At 47.4% G+C, this 19,915-nt stretch overlaps 1 protein-coding gene across 1 annotated transcript; it reads right to left on the reverse strand.

Moving 5' to 3' along the window:
- Positions 1-727: 727 nt before the first annotated feature.
- On the reverse strand, positions 728-15,596 carry EMP1 (epithelial membrane protein 1). The gene is made up of 5 exons (XM_059846614.1): positions 15,308-15,596; positions 4,068-4,185; positions 3,236-3,338; positions 2,991-3,131; positions 728-2,389 (listed from the first exon to the last, which is right to left on the reverse strand). Exons 2-5 carry the CDS (start codon positions 4,143-4,145, stop codon positions 2,226-2,228), a joined length of 486 nt encoding a protein of 161 aa, XP_059702597.1. The 5' UTR covers positions 4,146-4,185; positions 15,308-15,596; the 3' UTR covers positions 728-2,225.
- Between the last annotated feature and the right edge of the window lie 4,319 nt (positions 15,597-19,915).

Here is a 19,915-nt window from a genome sequence, read left to right on the forward strand (position 1 = left end):
TCTGTGACTCCTGGAACCTCCTGAGACCAAGACAAGTGTCCACCCATGGCACACTGTGAGCCCTTCCCACACCCTGCTGTAAGAGGTCCCCCTCAGGTAAAACGTCGGCTCCTGAAGATTCATGTCACCATTCTGCCCACAATTAGCATGTCTTAGCTCTCCCTGCAGTACATTAATGGATAAAGAAAAATTTCCTACACAGCTGATTCTTCCTAGATCTTACCTCACAGCTCGCAGGATTGTGCCCCAAGTTTTCTGAGATCTGCCAGTGTCCTGGGCTTTGGACTCTTTACTCCAGCTCTAGAATTGCAGAGGTGTTTGGCCAGACAACACTAGAGAGGTAACACCGATACCAACTCGTGAGACCCAGGCAAACACCTTGGTGATTTTGCTTCAGGACAGATGAGACTCTGCCAGAGTGAGAAAGTATGCTTCCAGCTTTCCTGGGTGTGAGGCAAAGCCTGGCACTGAGACTGAGTGATACCACTGCTCACACTGTCTGCCTGAGCTTGCAGGCAGCCTGAAACAGGAGCGCTGAGAGTTGCTCTGCTTCCTCCTTCCCTCCAGAACAGGAAATCTCATACACTGGTATGCAAGAGAACATGGTAGTTCTGCATTGTCTGAAAGGGTTGGGCTGAGATTCAGTAAGAACAGCAAGTACTTCTGCTAACAAATATCTGAAACACTAATGGGAAAAAAAAAAAAAAAAACAGAGCAAAACTCTTCATTAGAAAGGGAATCAGATTTTATTTTTATACCCACAAAGTTAAAAATATGCATTTCAAAATATTTACAATGTCTATATAAGAAATAACCTTTGTTAATGAAACACCAACATACAGTACTAGAATATATCCACCAAATTTATAAAGTCTACATAAGAAGAAAATGTAACAGAAAGAGAGAGAGAGGTAAAGAGCATCCGTGCACAATCTGTAAATACTCTCTACCTTTTAGTTGTGAATGGAGTCACAGGAAATTTTGACCTCGTCTCTTGGAAATGCCTCTTGTGACTGAGATTCTTCAAACTAACAGAAATTTGTGGGTTGCAGCAGTACCAGTGCCTAACTTTCCTATGCCAGCCTTTCACATGGGGACCTTGTGTTACAGAGTGGATTCAGAATCTCTCAGCAACCCTGGGAGGTAGCTAGTTTTATGGAGGAATTTGGCAGATGAAAAGCACCAGGTTAAGTGGCTGGCCTAATGTTGTGCAGCAAGGAGCAAAACTCACAAGCCTTACTTCCTCTCTCCTAATCTCTCATTAGGGAATAACTTTCCCCTGCTAATCATTATCTGCTTTTGAGATGAGCTCTGTCACAAGGTGGGGCACTCAATTAATATCATATACCAGCTGATGATGTGGGAAAAAAGCCCTGCCTACACATAAGGACTTGTCTCAGTAAGGATCTGCGATGTAGCAGTGCTGTTACCATGTTCTGGAGTTGAACAGAAGATTATTTTAGTGTAGACACACATCCAGGTGGTTCCCTCCCTGCAAGTGTACCACTGAGCAACTGCACCTTCTGTAATTAAGAACCTCTGTATATCTTTACCCCTATTCTCTCTCTCTCTCTCCATCATCCATGCCTGTATATTTGCCATTCCTACTTGTATCTTATTCAATCATGGGAATATCAAACAGAAAACAGAACAGCAAAAAAATTTGCTGCCTTATTTTTGTGGATATTTTAATACAAAATTAATCCAATTTCAATATTTTTTCTCGGTTTAATGTCTTTAGCGTTCACTTATGTGCATATATATATATATATTAAAAAATGTAACAAAAGGCCCATCCCATTTGTTTCAATGGACAAATAAAGGGGACATAATCCTCACCGCCCAACTCACAAGGCACACTCCAATGTAAGTGAGAAGGGCTCTAGGAAGAGAAAAAGATATAGCCCTTGTTTATGTGGTGCCCTTTAATCATCACTGCTGAGCTTGAAGCTTGGTGAAGGTATGGCACAACTTTGCAGAAAAGGAGAAGAGCTGTCTGGGTCACTTGCAAATTTCTAGCCCCAGAAGTTCTAGATCAGTAGGAGTTGTTTCTCCCTCTCTTTGGTGAAGGAGTTTCTGAGCATTCTAGCTTTGTTAGTGATTTTTCTGCGGTGGCAATGGTGATGGTGGTGGCTATTTTTGTCTATCGGCCCAACAGTTCTCTCAGCAGAGTAATTCTTCCCCACTCCCAGTAGCCAACCCTCTCCCCTGGACACCCATCACCCTTATTTTTTCCTAAGAACAAGGTAGAGGATGCCGATGATGAAACTGAAGCAAAAGCAGATCCAGGCCAATATGAAGCAGTAGCCATGGTGAGGATTTGTGGAGAACGCCACAGTGTTTGTGAACCGAGCTGTGTAAATGGAGACTGCAATCAGAATGCACATCCCTGTGGGAAGGAAGAGGGAAAAGAGAGTTGGAAAACGCACAGAAACCAGCATTGCCGCAAGACTTCTGAAGTGCTGCTGTCCCCTGAGATTGTAATGCATGTCTTGTGCCATTTGAGAGAGGAGCTGCTGCCCATTAGGCTTATTTGTGGAGGATTTCTTTTGCAGCTGTGATGACATAAGACACTTGGGGCCTGTTTAGTGGGTGCCATGAGGAATAAACCTTTGTTAGGAGAAAATCAGTAATAAGATCTGACGACAGTTTGGCACTACGTATTGAATCCCATGTGCAGTAGCTAACTGTTTATTCCCCTGCTCCCCCAAAACACTTGAATCCTTTTTGTTGTCTTTCAAAGGTATTTTGCAAAACCCACTGGGATTTCCTAATGAAAATCTGGAAATACTTTCATTATATACAGCCAAAAAAATCCCAACCCAACACTTTCTGATTTCCTGGTGCTTTGTTTTGTAACAAAAATTGGGCCACTGGAAACATTTAGCTGGTTGACAACCTCCCCTGGTGACCATATGTGGCTATTTTGTGTTCTCAGAGACAGCGGGACACCCAGGGAGCCATGGCACGGTGTGCAGGTGCATACTCACAGCAAACCAGCATGATGGCTCCGGTCGTGTAGAAACGTTTGCCTTTTTCCAGGGTGAACAGCTGGATAATGAACAGGACGAGCGCCACAACGGAGAAAATGATCGAGAGGATCATAAAGGCTTGCACGGCTTTGAGGGAAGCTGTCAAAACACAGAGAATAGATAGGAGGAGGTCAGGACTCGGTCTCGGCAGTGCTCATCAACGTGCTGTGATTCACCACGACGAAAATGCGGCTGTAACTTACCCTCATCTTCATTGCTAACTGGCAGCTGAGTGCAGGTCCTGTTGCACAGCAGCCAGAGTCCTGTTGAGATCGTTCCATAGCTGGAAGAACCCACCATCCAAACCTGAAACAGGGTAGAACGTTTGTGTCTTGGGGCAGGAAAGCTTCTTTGCTCTACTGTCAGACTAAAGCGAGAAGCGAGCACGAGCAGCCCAACTGCCCGGAAAAGTCGGTGCCGGACAGGTGGGACATGGCACCTGTCATGGCAGGAGTCATTTGGTCTGGGCAAAACACCGTGAAATCTGTTCCAATCATTGTGGAGAAATCTCCCAGGTCATCCTGGCCTCTTCCTGTGAGAGGCAGCGGGGCTCACGGCTGGCCAGGCGGGTGCAAGGGGACCCCACAATGTGCTCCGATGGTGGGCAGGGGACGCGGGGACTCGGGCAGCACCACCAGGGTCCCCCTCGGCCCAGAGCTCCCCGTGGCCCCGCTGCACCCGGGTGGGAACAGCCTGGGCGCGGGCGGGGGAACAGTGCCGTGCCAGGGCTGGCATTGCTGAGCCAGGCACTGCTGAGCCAGGCAGTGCTCAGCTCCCCGGCCCCATGAATGGCGTCGAGGTGCTGCTGGCTCGGGGGTCCGGGCAGGTGACAGACAGAGCCGCCTCCTGTACCACCCCCGCTGCCTTCGTGCTCCCAGAGCCACCCATCACTGCTTCTCTCTCCCCATGGCCGTGAGTGGATGTTCCTCACCCTCGCCTGAGCACCACCCCCCCGATCTGCCTGCCGGCCGTGTCTAAGGCTGGCTGCTGCTGCGGGAGGTGACAGCCATGCCTCGTCCAGCGCAGTCTACTTACGTTGGCAATGGTGGAGACAAAGAGCATGATGACAGTGGCGATGTGAACCACAAAGATACCAGCCAGTAGCACCAACATCTTGGGTCTCTTCTAGGTGGTGTCACCGACACAGAGAGCTCTGAGGGAGAACAAGAACAGAGGGAGGATGTGAAGGGAAGAAGTGAGTCAAAGAACAGCATCACCATAAGATGCATACATGCAAAAACACAAGCTGATCTTAGGTTCACTCTGGAAATGTGGAATCACAAAAAAAAAAAAAAAAAGCCACTAAAAACTTCATCTAAATCTGCTCAAGAGGTTAAACAGAGCCTGAAGATTAAGAAGCCAGTATGGGAGGAGATGTAGAGCATGGGTAGATAACTTGGGGGCATTTTAAAAATAGCCTGAATATACACACAGGTTGCTTGAATTGATGTGTGTTAATGTAAAGTAAAAATGCCATACTCCAGCCATACATTCTAGGAAGGGGAGGTTTTGCCCATGGTAGTCACAGAGGTCAGGAAAGATTCTTCTCTTCCCATTCTCTTCTGGTGTCTCAGCCTCTTCCATCTGTTCTGGGTCACAGACAAGTGGTATGGAATGGGGGACTGTGGGCTCCTTGGTGCCTCAGCTGTTGAGTACTTGTGGAGAGTGAGCCAGAGGGGTGGCCACTACTCCATAGACCACTCCTTTAAGTGAAGGGGATAGTACAGAAATGCCATGAGGTTTTCTGGAGCTGGGGGAGATGCCCAGGTGTGCAATGAAAACTGCCTGTTTCCCTTTTAAGGCTTGAGGCATGCAGGTCATTTTATTAATGCAGTAAGATTCTCCTGTTATGCAAATTCCTCTTTGGTTTGTTTTGGTTATTTCTGCCTCTGTACCCTGCAAACTTTTACTTATTTTTAAGATTTCCTGTCATTGATGAACATGTGATTGGAAAGAGAGAGGGGAATGTGCTTTAGAAAGCTTGCATGACACGGTTTGTCAAGACTGATGGCTTCCCACCTGAAAATGTGAAATACAAGGAACAAATCTAAGCTGTGAGAATGAGTGCAGACAATTCACACAAATTAAGTAACTTTATTTCAGGCAGAAGCATTTACTGAGTCCACTCTGTGGCCAGTAAACTTCCTAGAAAGTTTGACAGGCTGTGCTGCTCTTTCACTCAGAAGTGGTACTGAAGAGCAGTATCAAGCATGTGATTAATGTTAGCTGTCAAGTTATTTTGGTCCAGGTGACTCAGGTAGGGTCTGATGCTGTCACCATTTGTACAGGGTGTGGCAACACTGTCATGAAACAACACACTTATACTTTATGATGTCTTTCAGTCAAACTGTGACAAAAGGCTTTGTAAAATCCCATTCATGTGTCTTTTTCACTTGATGACTCCACCTCCCCCACTGCTGTCTTTCCTCTCACTGTGGCCATGAGTGGGAGTGTATTCCTGTAAAATGCTGCAGCTGCTGCTGGCACTGCTTTGTATACAGTTTCCCAAACCACAGTGGGTAGGCAGGCTTCTCCATCAGTGGCACTTTGACCAGTTCAGCATTAGCTGGTGACCAGGAAGAATTCCTTGAGTTTAGGATCTCAAGGAACCAGCTCTGTTAGATCACTGCTCCCACCCAAACAAGGCTACTCTTTAGTAAAACAGATTAGGTTTGGTGACTAGTCCCATCTCCTCAGCAAATCGTGTCTACTCTAACGTTTCCTTCACCTGGAGAACTCTCTGGAGATGTTAAGCCCTGACTTGCTGAATGTGGGCCAGGTTTGCTTGTCTGCTTTGGGGTGTCTTGGCGAAATCATGCTCTAGAGCTTGGTTTGGCTGGATGGCCTGGTCACTGCCACCTCTCTTGTCACAGCGCCTCCCTTAGTGATGACCTTGAAGAAAGCACAGCCTTCTTAGGACTTTTCCTCTGACTGTAGTGACAGACACTTATGATTTCAGCACTGCTAAAATTCAGGTTCTCAACAGTATATGCAGCCACATGAACATACTTAACCTGAGTTAAAGCCCTTCTTTCCATTGTAAAAAGAACAAGGGCTTCAAAATGCTGCATGGCAACTGATACAGATATCAGCACTGCAACTCAAACAGAGAAACTATTGCTGTTGCCATGACTAAGTGACAAATCTGCAGCAAATTCTTGAGTCAAATCTTTCTGTCCCTTTGACTGCTTCTCCTTTTTTTTTTTTTTTTTTTTTTGTTACCTTGGTTCTTACACAAACTTTAACAAGTGCTCTTGATGCTATAGGGTGCTGGCAAGCATAAACCAAACTCTGACTCTGCTCTTAAATTTGCCTTTCCTAAACAGTGGCTAAACTTTCTTCTTTCTTAGATGGATGTATTTTTCCATGGCCTCCTTAAAATCTCATTCAGCGCTTTTTTTTTCCTTATTATTTTTTAGGACCTTCAAACAAAGATTTCTACTTGAAAGATTAAAAACCTACTTTCATGACATCCTAAGGACTAGAACAGTCCTTTTGAATGCATCTTTTGTTTGCATTCAGAAATGAAAATGAGGGATAAACGTAACTTTACAATGTAAAAAAAAAAAAAAAAAAATCCAAAATCATGACCCTACGCCCAGGACTTTGACCAATACTCTAAGAAAAAACTGAAATCCTTTATTCCCTTTGCTTTTCCTGCCTATTTTAGCCCTGCAGGAGAGCAGTGTTAGTTCAGGTGCTTTCAGTGCACCTACTTCCTGAGAACGTCAGCACCTCTCCCTGAACACACACGCTATCAAATGCAAACTCCCCCAGGGGATGTGTGCTCACAGCTTAGTTTTGATTCTTTGTGAGTTAAAGCACAAGCCTCCCTCTGTATTCATTTGCTTTCCCCTTTCTTCATCTCTCTCTGCCTGTTAAATAAAACACGAGAGAACAATCCCAGAGGAGCTGTGGGTGAAGGAATAGCACTGAAATAGATTCACTTCTGTCTCTGATGCTGTGGCGTGGACATTTCCTCCCATTAGACAGAGAAAACTGGCAGAGCATCAGGGACTGACAGGATACCATTTCCATTTGTAAAGTGTGAGACATCTTTCTCCACTACAGGGTGGGGTCGCATTGCTGGAGCAATAGGACAAAATTGCATGCAAATGCCTTTTCTTCCATTCCCCTACCTAAACTGCAGCTGCATTTGGAGTTCCTCAGGCTCTTCTTGGGCTATGAGTCAGTCTTAGCCTTCCTCGAGCTGCCAGCTTTTTCCACTGACTCACCCCAAAGCTCTCAAGCCCCACAATAATTTAACCCTGAAAGATTAAGTGCTCAGGACACTGTCAGTTTTAGGACTGCTTCTCAAGAACCAGTCAAGCAAACAATTTGTGAGTCTTCCCCAAGCATCCTTCAGAGGAGAGACCCCAATGAGACAAGGAAAAAAGTAATGAGACATAACAGAAGAAGGGACTACTGAGGTAGGGCAAGCTGGTGGGGAAGTGAAGGTCATGCATGTGCTGAACAGCCTGCATGAGTCAAGGGAAGATCTTGTGCTGATAATAGTGGACTTTCCTTTTCATGAGGTGATGGATGAAGAGAAATAACAAGCCACACCAACAGTAAGCATGAATAAGAATCACCATAGAAGCCTTCAGTACAAAAAACCTGCAGATAAGTATGACAGACTCTTAGCTGTGCAGAGACTGTTTCTCTGACCGTGCAGGAGTACACATGCTGGGGAACAACGCACAGCTCTGCTGCACCCCAGTTCAAGTTCAAGCAGGCTGGTACTATCTATTGCCTAACACAAAGACAAAGCCTTCTCATCCAGGCAGGTTGTTGCCACCTGTATCACCCCTCTATCTACTTAAGTGTTTTGGATCCTTCTGTCTGAGGGCAATACAGAGAAGTGAGTCCTTGTCCCTGGTTTGCTTCTTAGCAAAGGATCAGGATGGAATGTGTAGTGCCACTTGGAGATATGATAAAGGCCAGTGGTATAGCTCCTCAAATATAGGGAGTCAGTTACTCAAGAGGGTAAGCCAGATTAGGTAGAGGTCCTTTGCCTCTGACAGAAAGTGCATTGCAGTGGAAGGACTAGAGGATAAGTGTACAGGATGTTTCTGCAGGAACAATGGGGTTGTTTCGGGTGAAAAGTCAGGGCACTCTCAACTAAATTTGAAATATTTCAGATCTCAAGTGTTCCTTAATGGATGTAGCTCATCTGACTTCCATTTCCATCCTCCTCTCTGAACTGAGGTCCCTGCTTGGGACTGCCTCTCCCAGGCTGAGTTGGCGAGGTGTACTGTCAGAGATGCTGGCTGAGGTGAGAACCCAGTCAATATCCTGTAGCTCCCTAGGGTGTCCAGGGAGAAGAAGACATGCAACTGCCTGTGCACACTGGTGACCTCTGACTCCTTTCAAAGTGAATTCTTCAGCTGAGGACCCTTTAGTTTGATACATTACAACAATGGAAAGATGGCTTTTTGGGGAAAAAACAAATGCCTTTGGTTAGAATGTCAACAAAAATCTCCATAGATTGAAAACAACTAACACACAAAAAATTCTGCATTTCCCAGCTACCCCTGCAAAATATAAGGAAGGCAGTAGTAAGTCAGACCAGTGGTCTGACTCTCCCAGTCTTCTGATGGGGACAATAGGAGGTCCAATATTTAGAGAAAGCATGTGAACTTGGCCACTGTCTGAGGGGCACAGGGTCACAGCAGGAATATTGGTGGTTCAAATCAGGACCAAGGCCACTTGGAAACGAAGGCTAAAACTGGACAGTAATGGACAGAAAGTAAAAACTGTCTGGTATTGTTTGAGACAGCCACAAGCTTCCACCTCCGTTACCAGTGCATTCCTCAGTGCAAAGCCAACCCACAAATAGCAATGTTGCCATGTTGCTACCAGTAAGGGAAACCTCAGTGTGGTATAAAATATTCTGCAGAATTTGTACACATGCCTTTTGACTGATCTGAGACCATCGCTGCATCTTAGACCTGCTACAACTGCACACCTTGTCCCTGTGTGGGCTATGAGCACCAGTCCTCATTGTGCCCAGTCATTTTACTGGATGCAAAGATGTGAATATCTCTCGGATATTTCGGTGGCACGGTGACTTTGGACATGTCACATTGTTACTAGAAAGCTCATGGCAACTTTAAACAACAGGGAAGAATCCTTTTGCTTCCACCCTTTGCTCTGTCTCCTGCTTCAGATCCTGATGAATCCAGAGTCCTTGCTGACTCCAGACTTTTACAAACTACTGTGTGTCAGCACTGCTGTTGACAGCCTGGTTTTGACAGACCAGCCTGACTCAATTTACAAGTCAGATGCTTTTTATAGACATGTTGATGAGTAGGTTGGTGCCTCTGGAAAGAGATTTCATGTGCCTGGGAGAAGGGCTGGGCAGGAGGCGTGCATGGGCACACGGAGACCTTGGAGCCTCTGGCTTATGGCAGTGAGATCTCACCTACACAGGGGTTCTGGCTGTGGTGACCACATGGGGTACAGCAAGGCTGTAAAACCAGCAGGTTGACGTCAACCAAAAGGAAAGTTCAGACCAGCCTGAGGGGCTACAGCTGAAAATAAGCTAAAGTAAATGGAAGATTTTGTCTGGTTTTTGTGAAGCATTTCCTGGTGGAATGGATCAATTCCACTCTCTCTCCAAGAGATTGGTGGAATTGCCTTCCCAAGGGAGTGGTGAAACACCAGCATGTGAAAAATTTCTTATGGGATCTGACAAATTCCTCAAGAATCCACCCTTGGTGGAGAGGGGAGTCACAAAAGATGACACATAAGGGTTTTCCAGCTCTCATGCTCATGATTCATATAAGAGTGGGAAAATATCAGAATTCCTAGGGCAGACAGTGAGAAATTGGCATTTTCTCCAGAAGAAACCACCCTCGAGTGCTCAGCCATGTGACAACATCAACTGAAACTCCCAATGCTCACTTGGTAGTGGGAAAGGGAAGAGACAGCTGCCTGGGGCCTGGCAGGCAGCCAGCAGGCGCTGCTGGAGGAAAACACTGTCACTCCTCACCCTAGGCATGCCAAGGAAGGGCTGGGACTGATGGGCAGCAAGTAAGAGGGAGGGTGGGGAAGGGAACCCTGGAGCTAAGGGAGGCACAGAAGTTTTCCTCTGCTCCTCCAGAGGTGCCATGCAGAGCACTCTCATCCCTCAGAGTGCTGGGTGGTCCCTGGGTGGGTTAATTAGACCCCTGAATGTTGGCAGGAGTTCCAGCAAGATTCTGAGACAAAGGAGAAACATTTGTGGGAGGACTGGCAGTGTGGGCGTTGAGGTGTTGTGTGTAGGATGTGCATCCGCAGCTCCGTGTGGCTCCCCCCATGAATGGGAGTGTGCATCTGTGGGATCCCTGTGAAATCTGTGTGTGTGTGTGTGTGCCTGTCTGTCTGTCTGTCTCTGTGTCTGTGTGTCTGTGTGTGTGTGCACAGCTTCTGTAAGGGTGCACAGATCATCTACCTGTGCCACACTGGCAGTGCCCACGTGGAAGAAACTATCTGACAGCTCAGACAGGAAAGCTCAGGTTACAGAGTGGTATGAGCAAAAGTACACAGATCACTGCTGGTGGGAGTTCCTGCTTTTCCTCTTGGCAACAGAACTTAGACAGAGGTTGAAGGATGGTGAAGCCCACATCAGCTGTGCTTTTGGCTGCATTCTTGGATTAAAACTGCAGTCCTATGATTTGCACAGACAGTCTTGTGTAGATATTCCTTTTTTCCTTTTCCAAAGGAGGGTAACTCTAAAAAAGAAGTTGTATCTTACAGTGTGTCTGTCTCTCAAAACTGCAAAACCTCTGAACATGCAAGTGCAGCCCGTGAGACACTGAGGAAGGTGTGACCAGGGCATCTAAAGAGTCTGAACTTTTGGGTCAGTTTGCTTTCAGGGTGCCTTTGCTCCTGCAAGCCATCTTGGAAAAGACTGTTGTTGAATCTTACAGACTGTGCAGGATTCAAATACAAAATTGTGTGAAGGCTCCTTCTTTCAACCAAAGTGATGAACTGGGGGGAGCCTGTGTCTAAAGCAGACACAGGAGGATGCTGTGCAGCCTGGAGCTGGTCAGTGCTCTGTGCAGGGTGGGGTAAAGGTGGTCGTGGTGTGAAATACCCCATCTAACTTTCAGAGGGCTCCTTACACCTGTGGTCAGTGGGGCTGGTTCATGTTCCATGTGGCTTTGGGGACATCAGGAGCTCCCCTGCTGAGGGCACAGCACGCTGGCCCAGCGGCAGGCACTGGAGGCCAGCTCACAGGCAGGCTGGCTCAGCTGCCCAAGCTGTCACAGCCAGGGGATGTGCCCAGCTCTCCTGCAGCAGTGGCCCACATTCCTGGAGCTGGTCTTCAGCAATCCTCTGACCAGCCTGCTCCAGGCTCTGAGCATTTTGTAGCTCCCCCCTCTTGCTCCCAAGGCTCTCACTATCTTTCCCAGAGGCTTGCTGGAGCCAATACAGGGAAGATATCTCTCTGGAATGAGAAGAATGTGGACAATGGACCGAGTAGTGGAGGTTGCTTTCACAACTCCCCTCCTTCAGCAGACTCTGCCCTGTGAGGGCAAAAGGACAACCAAGGTCCTCGCCCTGGATTTCCTCAAAGACAAAAACATATTGCCAGGTGGCCTCACATCACAAGAGCTAAGCCTTCAGCATGAGTCAGTGTTCACCTGTGTCAGCCACTCCAGTGCTCAGGGTTCAGTGCATTTCCTGCAGGACTGGGGATGACCCAGCCCAGATCTGTCCCTGGGCTCTCCTCACGGGTGTCTCTCCATGCCTCTGCTACAGACTTGTTTTCACAAGGTAAAGGGGATAGATCTCAATTATGATCTTGGCAAACTTGTCGCTCCCTTGGGCAATGTGGGTTTTGGAGCTGAGTTGTCCTAACCTGTCCCTCCCTTCTATGACAAGGCATGGGCTATATTTGGTCTAACCAAGAGAGCACCTTCCATACACTCTCTGCCCTCCTGAAAACAGCTCAGGAGGAGCAGGATGCGTGAAGCTGCAGATTTGGCCAGAGTTTCCTTTGTTCCCTGTCAAGCTGTTCTAGCTAAAGAGGTACTTCCCAAAATTCTCCCAGCAGGGTTTGAAGAAATCACACTCCAGATGGCAGCCCTGAGATGTGCTGCTTTGCTGCTCTCCCTGCAGTGTAATGGTAGAAAGCAGCTTAAGAGGCACTCCAGATTTCCCTCTGGGCAGTTTATACAGGGAACTGCTGCTTCACCCTGTGTCGTGCTGTGGGATGATTGGCTATGGACTGGCCCTGACAAAGGATCAATACAGGCATAATTGAGATGTGCTTCAGCACGTTTGTTCACTGCCACTGTTGAAATTACTATGAGTTAGTTATCAATCCTGGCAGGGCCGTGGAGGAGAGCCTCCTTTTCTGTGAATGCTGCTTTGCCTCAGCAGAAAAGACCCATGAAGTATTAAACATCCATCTTCAGATGTGAAGATTGGAAATCCCCTTCCTCACCCTCCCTTTTAGAAGAGTAGAAGAGCAGGTCCCTGCCTTGAAGGAAGGGTAAATAAATAGCTGTTTAGTTTTATCTCATGAATTTTTTGTTGGAAAACAAGGAAGGAAAAAAATTAGGAGTGCCATGCCTTGCAGCCTGCCTTATGTTGTGCTGGGTGACAGTGCTGTCACTTCCCAATTGAAAGGCACAGGAACCTGTTGAGATCAAAGGGGTCTAGTAGTGCTGTTTCTGCCTTACAGGGCACTTGAGCATCTGAGGGCAAATTCCAGCCCAACATCAGGTGTCTCCTCCTTTGCCATCCATGCAGCACTCAGCAAAGGCAGCACTAAGTGACCTGGGGGTGAGCAAGGGGAAACATGCCATGGGAGGGGGGTCCCAGCAGCCAGCTGGGGATTATGGGCCCCGTGAAGCCCCGTGGGAGCAGGCAGGGCTATGGAAGCAGGCTCCCTCCTGCTTTTGCTCGCTCTGAGGAAACAGAAGCGGGCGCAGGCTGAGTGCCATGTACGAGCCTTGTGGCTGGGAGGGTAATGAATAGAGAGAAGGATTAGAGCTCGCAGCAAATCTCCCCAGTCTCATTATAAGCAAGGCCCTGAGGTGGCTCTTTTACCAAAAACATGCTGGCTATTATCAGCAAATCTCCCAGAACTGTTTCAAAATACAACCTCTGCTCCACCCCAGACCACCAAACAGTAATTCCTGCGAGCACTTGCACCGCTCCCACACTGCAAAACCGAAAGACCACCGGCTAGGCCAGAAGGGCCGGTTTTCCAAGCCCAGGGCTCTGTGTCCTCAGCAGCAGGGTCTCACTGGGGGAGCACTAGCAGCCCTGGAGCTGAGGCACCCACTCCTAAACTTGGTGCTTCTCCACAAGAACATTCATCAGTCACTCCTGCATTAACGTGTCCTTGGGTGTGGCTGGACTCCCTCGCTGTCAGAGGTGTCCCTGGGGATGGCATGTGCCCAGTGGAGATCCCTGCTCTCAGCCAGGATGAATGGCTCAGCCCGTGTGTCACATGTCTGGGTGGTTAGTCATAGCTGGGGGAGCTTCCACAGGAGCCTACTGACAGGAATTCCTCAGGGTGGGTGGGTGTGCAGGGCCTCCCACCAAGATGCTGCATTTCAAGGGGTGCTTCCAGGCACTGCACTGTTAGTAAGGTGCCTCAGTTTTGATCCTTTTCCGATGCTAATCCCCACGGGAGCAAAGAGAAATAAGCTGCCTTCAAGCCCTCACTCTCCCAGTGCTCACAGTCCCCAGGTAGACTGGGTGGAGGCATTTGGCTGGCTTAAATCCCTGTTATCATAGGAAGAGGAGCTAATGGGCTCCAGGTTTTCACACTCTTCATGCCCACCTCCCTTGAGTGTTTGCTCAGAAAAGAATCCCACTACATCCAGAAATGTCAAGTGGGCAGTTCCTGGGCAAATCTGCTCTCAGAGGTGCCTTGAGGAATTCAAAGCTCCTGAGTGAAAGTTGTTCTGTGGCCACAGCATTTTTTAAAATATCAGTATAATTTAACTGTTAATTGTATTAAATGACAACTTCCAAAAATGCTTTCTTCCCATTCCAGTTTCTGATGCCCTGGAAACACTCGCTGCCTCAGTTTCCCCACCACTCCAACACATTTATTTCTTAGTCAAGAGGCACCACTGCATAACTGAGCTACAAACAATAGGGCCAGAGGGGACTTAAAAATTCACAAAATCCATCCTTTTTCCAAAAGGTTACAGTAAGCTCAGCTTCTAGTTCATTCATATAGTAATTATGCACAGTCCCAGCCTGAGCCCCACCCATTCCTGGCCGTATTGGGCTAAATACTGTTCAGACTCTTTCAAACCCTTGAAACTGTGCAGGGGCGGGCTGAGTTCCTGCAACAGGAACCAGTGTGGTGCCAACAAACTGGCTTTGCTGCTCTCCCTTTGCAGACCTCAAAAATAGCTCAGATTTGACCGCAGGATGCAAACCACAGCAGACAGACGAAACAAGAGAAATGGTGAAGAAGAGGAGGGAAAGAAAGAGGGGGTGGTTGCGTAGAAAAAGGGCAGGTGAAGAGGGAGAATTGCCAGTCTCTGCAATCCTGCACTTCCCATCAGTGTCTCTATCTCCTTGACACACCCTTCCAGCAGAGCATGGTGCTCCTGGCAATTCCACCCACTCCCCCACTTTGCCTCGCAGTGCTCCCCACTCCCCACTCCAGTGGCTGTGCTGCCACAGAAGGTGTAACACGGATTTCTGCCCTTCACTGGCTCTGCTCAGAACTGGGGCTTGGCTTCAGCCTCAGGAGCCAGAACCCCTGGAAAAAGAGAGATTGTCTCTGTTGTACCCCAGAGCCTGCACCTTTGGGGCCTCTCAGTCTTCACTTGGAATGATTGCTATTGTTTTAAATTAGAGCTTGGCAAACTAATTATGGAGGGGAGAGAGACAAGCAGAAGTATTTGAGCGCCAGAAAAACGGAGCCTGCAGCCCTAATTGCAAGCAGGCATTTTTCCACATTTGTCAACAATGCTACTCCAAAAGCACACAGCAGCTCCTGAGCGTGAGCTGGCCCAGGTTGGGCACCGGTGCCTGCACCCTGGCTGCACGTGTCCTGGAGGTGAAAATAACATTGCTGCTGCCAGCACGCCGAGGCTGCAACCAGGGCGCTTTGCAGCGCCTCTTTGCCCCGTAAGGCAGCTGGATTTCAAAGCAAAAGATGAAAATTAAGGTGCGTGCCATAGCCAGCTCGAGTGCCAAGATGAAGAGAAGTGAAGGGGCAGAGGAGAAAGGCAGACTGGTGCTGTTAGGAGAGGGGAGCAGCCACGGAGGGAGAAAAGTTGGTGAGGATTTTCAAGAACAGCTCTTACCGTGTGGGCTGGGGCCGGTGCTGGCACCTGTGGAAGAGGGAGCGTGCCGGGCTGCAGTGCCGGTGTCCCGGAGCGCAGAGCTGGACTGAAGGGGAGTGACCTGGTGGTGGTTTAAGTTTCCTCCGGTGGTGTGGGAGGGTGGTGTCTTTCCACTCTGTTTTAAAGGAGTTACTATGAATCAGACTGCCTTTAAAGAGAAGGAAAAAAAAAAAAAATAAAATTAATGAGCTACGCCCTGTTTTGTTGGCAGGGTGTCAAGAGTCTCTGGGAGGAAACCAGCGATTCAAAGAAATCTGTGCAGGGCTGCCTCTGACTCAGTGTGCAGCGCAGAGACCGCAGCCTGGAAAAACGGCTGACGCTGATCCAGCTGAGTAAGAGAGGCCCACAACAGCATCTGTTTATAAAACTGAACTTCTGGTTGTCATAAAAAAAAAAAAAAAAAGTATAGTTACAAATGTGGCAACAAGGCTTCAACAATAAAATCACTCAAACAAACAGTGGGTTGGCAGGGGGGATCCCGGGGCTGGGTGAGTCACCGCATCCCCTCCCCCTGCTGCATGGAGAGAAGTCCCTGAGGCTGACAGCCCAGGGGAATTCAAATCGGACCTGTGAGGCTGGCAAGGACAAGACTTTTGGGAATAGAGATGCTCAAAATGTAGCTCTGCTCTGATGGTGACTCTGGAGTGATTTGGCCAGAGAGTGGTGGTTTGCTTCCACAGAGAGAGCAGGCAGGGAAGAAGAAATTAAGGAGCTTGTTATTCACAGTTTTCTGAGGTCAGCATTTCTTGCCATCTTAAAGACTTCTAAAAATAGACCATTTACATTTGCTGAGAATTGGCTGGTGGAGTTGTCCCGTAGATGCTACAGGCAAGATTGAATAGGGATGTGCTTGGGATGTGGGTGAAAGGGGAAGAAGTTTGTCAGGAAGCATCCGTGTTAAATACGATCCATACTGTGATAGAGTTGGCAGTCTGCTACTGCAAGGAATCAACCCTGCCTTTGCAAGGCCCAGCAAGAGATAAGCAGATACTGACAAAATACCTGGCAAAGGCATTTCAAACTTTAATGAGGATGACATTGGATTGCCTTTATTTGAAAAACGAAGCTGGTTCTCTTTGAAATCTATACAGATTAAAAGATCTTACTGGTTTTCAGATTATTCCTTCTGTCTGGTGTTATTGATATGTGTCTGGTCTAATTTTAGACTATGGCAACCTGCTTAGAAAAAGAGCTATGGATAAAACAGCAGCAAAAATGACACATATGGTGGGCAAAGGCAATCCCGTGGGAATTTTTCCACTGATGGAAAGTAAAGACAGTCTTCTTTTTCCCCCAAGGATAAAATAAACCTAACTGTGTTTAATACCTGCGAATTAGAATGTGCTTCTTGTTGGTATATATGGATGCAATATTTAGGAAAGTAGTTTATTTGGAAAGGAAAGTTTATTTGCTTTCCCTGCAGTAGAAGCTGGCATTTGCATTGAGCTGCACCGTCCATTTCCCCTGCTCTGTTGCCCTGGCAGAGTTTATTGGAGTGAGGGACGCTCAGCTCCATACAAAATACTAGAGTGCAGGATCTCAAGGCAAACTCTGTTGACCAGAGTTCAGCTGTGGTGAAGTATCCTCTGCCCCAGACCTGTTCTCAGGTGACTGCCCACCTGTCAGGGACCAGCTGCCTGCAGTCACAGAACTGCTTAGTGGGACCCAGCAGACAGAACACCTGTAGCAAAAAGACACATGGGGCAGCAACAGTGGAGCCCCTTAAGAGGCTGGGTATGAAGTGAGCCATGACTGGCAAAGCATTATTTGTCCTGAGAGAGGAAACTAGTTTTGTACAAACTGCTCTCTAACCTGGGAGGCCGTGACAGGCAATGGCCAATATCAGAGGCTTCACAGGGAGGTGGAGGTGTTCTGCAGCATCAGCATCAGCTTCCCCACAGGAGCATTGCTTCCTAGCTCTCCATCTGGAAGCGTTGGTGCCCAGCCAGCAGAGAGGAGAAGAGTAACCAGACAGGCCACTCAGGCTGTGACCATGGCCCTGGAGGAGCACTGGTACCCTGCCAACCACTGGCTTCATCCCTGCTGCTAGACCTGTCAGGGGTATGAGGGGGGGGTGACAGCATGTATCAAGTGAACAGGAGTGGGGATAGATGCTCCTGTTTGAGAGCAATGCTGCACGTCAGCAAGGTGATGGTTTAAAGCAGAGAGTACCCTCTCACACCAAGGTACAGTGAGGGCAGGGGAGAGTTCAGCTTCCATTGAGCCGATTAGTAGCTTGTTGAGATACTTCCACCTTTCATCTGGATACAGAGAAAGTGTAGAAGTGAGAGAACGCCTGCCGGTAGCTTAAGGAAGGAGAAAGTTTCAAGCTGATAAGATTGTTCACATTTTCTGTAGCTGTTTCTGTGGATGAAGGGTTAGCCCAATAGGTCTTTGTGTGCTGGTGGAGAACCAGCTCTATCTGCTCATCCAGAGAAGAGGCTGGTCTTGCTGTGTGTCTGCAGCAATTTCTTCCTTTGTGGTGTGTGGTTTCCACAAGGCAGGTTGCAATAGAAAACCCATGACATGAGAAGTCTCAACACGGGATCTAAAGTCTTAAGCATTCTGCAGGTTTGACACACTAAGGTTGAATTGCCCAAGATCCCCATGCCATACTTCATGGTGTCCCTTGACTTAAGCATCACCCATTTCACAGGCTTTTCTGAATGCCTGCAGTTTGTTAATTGGAGGTGGTCAGGTCAAAGCCATGAGAATTTAAATGTGAGAATCTGAATTAGCATTTCCATGGGCAATGAGAGGGTGAAGCTTTCCCACGAAGTGCCATGCCTTTGCTGAAGTTCTTCCCAAACGAGCAGCTTGCAGCTGCTGTAACTCTGCCCGTTTTGCCATGCCCCAGACATTTGCAGGCATTCCTCCTGTCTGTGAACAGTAGCCCTTGGCATTAAAGGTGAGTGTCCACAGTGACATTAGATAAGCACTAAGCCTCTGCAAGCCTGGATCAAAGGAGGATTGGAGGATATGGCTGGGAAATGGAATGTGAAGTTAGGAGTGGGAGAAGCATGGTCAGACTTGGCTGGAAACATCTAGAACAGATTGTTTTTAGAGACTGGGGGTGCCAGGAGAAACAGACCATATGTGATGTCTCTGCATGTTTTGCAGATGCAAGAATATATGCTTGGAAAAGTTCTGTAACTGAGTTCCCATGCTCTCTGGGATGCTCTCAACAGGAATTTGACTATATGCTATTTGGATGTGCTTTTCTGGCTAACTATCTGCAAACACATATTGCATATTGAGCCCTCCTCAGTCTAAAGAGCATGTCTTTCTAACTAAAGAGTTCCTCTCTCTTACATGTGCTATTTACTCTGTACATCACCTTGCTGGCTGGTTGCAGGGCAAATGGAAGTGATATGATGTTCACTGCTTCTGCACTTGTCATGACAGGGAGAAGGCGGGCTTGAGCCTCAGCTGGTGTGTGGGTTTAAAGAAATAGAAACCAGCAAGTTTCATACTGCTCTGTAGTGGTGTAACTGATGTGTTTGTGTGTGTTGTGGGGTTATCCACGTGATGCAATAATTTGCAGAGACATAGGATAAATCACAGAGCTGTGTGATAAACTGCATTTGTCACGCCTGACTGTGCAGGGCTTCAAATGTGAGCAGGCATCCACTGGAGAGGAAAGGGCGGTGGTTCCCTTATTTATAGCTTCACTCAGTTTTGAGGAAGCAGATATTGGAAGTCCCACCTCTGTGGTTTTGGTCATTTCTCTAATGTGTCATGTTCCTGTCCCTCCAAGGACTGCTGGATGTCCAGTACTTTGGGTGGCTGACTTTGCAAGCTCAATGGCAGAAGAAAAGGGTGGATTACAGTCAACACTGAACAGATGTAGCTCTTCCTGTTCACAGTTTAGTTTTTGGGTTGGGTTGTTGGTTTGGGTTTTACGGTTTTGTTTTTTTGTTTTGTTTTGTTCATTTGCTTTGGTTTGGTTTTTTTTATGTCAGGGATGATTTCTGTCCTAAGTACTTTGCTAACTGTACGATGAACAAAACCCACAGAAACATCTACATATGATTTTTCCAAAATCACTGAGGGTTGCCAGACTGAATGATCTTTTGAAAGTGCAAGATAGGTATTGAATAGAAAATGCACTGGGTTTATAGCATTTGTGTAGGCATGGTTTGTCACAAAGCTTTAACAGGTAAAAATTGGAATAGTTCCCTCCAGGACTTGAGCAGTATGAGTGAGATCTGTGACAGAATTCCCCACACCTCACTTATCACATCTCAGAAGACCCAAAAATTTCTTTGTTTCTTAACAGGAATAAAAAAATTGATATGGACGTGAGTTAAGGGGATCATTCCTACCATAGTTTCATAGTGATTGGAATTTAGTTTTGTCCTCCCATTTGGAAAGGACCATAACTTTGTTCTTATGTCAGAAAGTGAGGTATCATTCTGCTGTGCAGTGGGCAGACTTGTTTCTGAGACTGTTTGACAATCATACTGTGGTCACTGCAGAAGATTCTGTGGGCTTGGGTTCATGGCAACCTGTTTGGAACTGGTGGAGGGGTTTGAATTTGTTCTCAGGGGATGGGTAGCCCAAAGGTGC

This window comes from Haemorhous mexicanus, chromosome 5 (assembly GCF_027477595.1).
Source record: "Haemorhous mexicanus isolate bHaeMex1 chromosome 5, bHaeMex1.pri, whole genome shotgun sequence".
Classification (NCBI taxonomy): domain Eukaryota; kingdom Metazoa; phylum Chordata; class Aves; order Passeriformes; family Fringillidae; genus Haemorhous; species Haemorhous mexicanus.

Bases quoted from the DNA above. Each gene is read 5' to 3' on its own strand.
- EMP1 (XM_059846614.1), bottom strand. From the start codon at position 4,145: ATGTTGGTGCTACTGGCTGGTATCTTTGTGGTTCACATCGCCACTGTC. The intron at 3,339-4,067 runs GTAAGTAGACTG...ACCCTGTTTCAG, and splicing joins TTGTCTCCACCATTGCCAAC to GTTTGGATGGTGGGTTCTTC. The intron at 2,390-2,990 runs GTGAGTATGCAC...TCCTTCCCACAG, and splicing joins AGCCATCATGCTGGTTTGCT to GGATGTGCATTCTGATTGCA.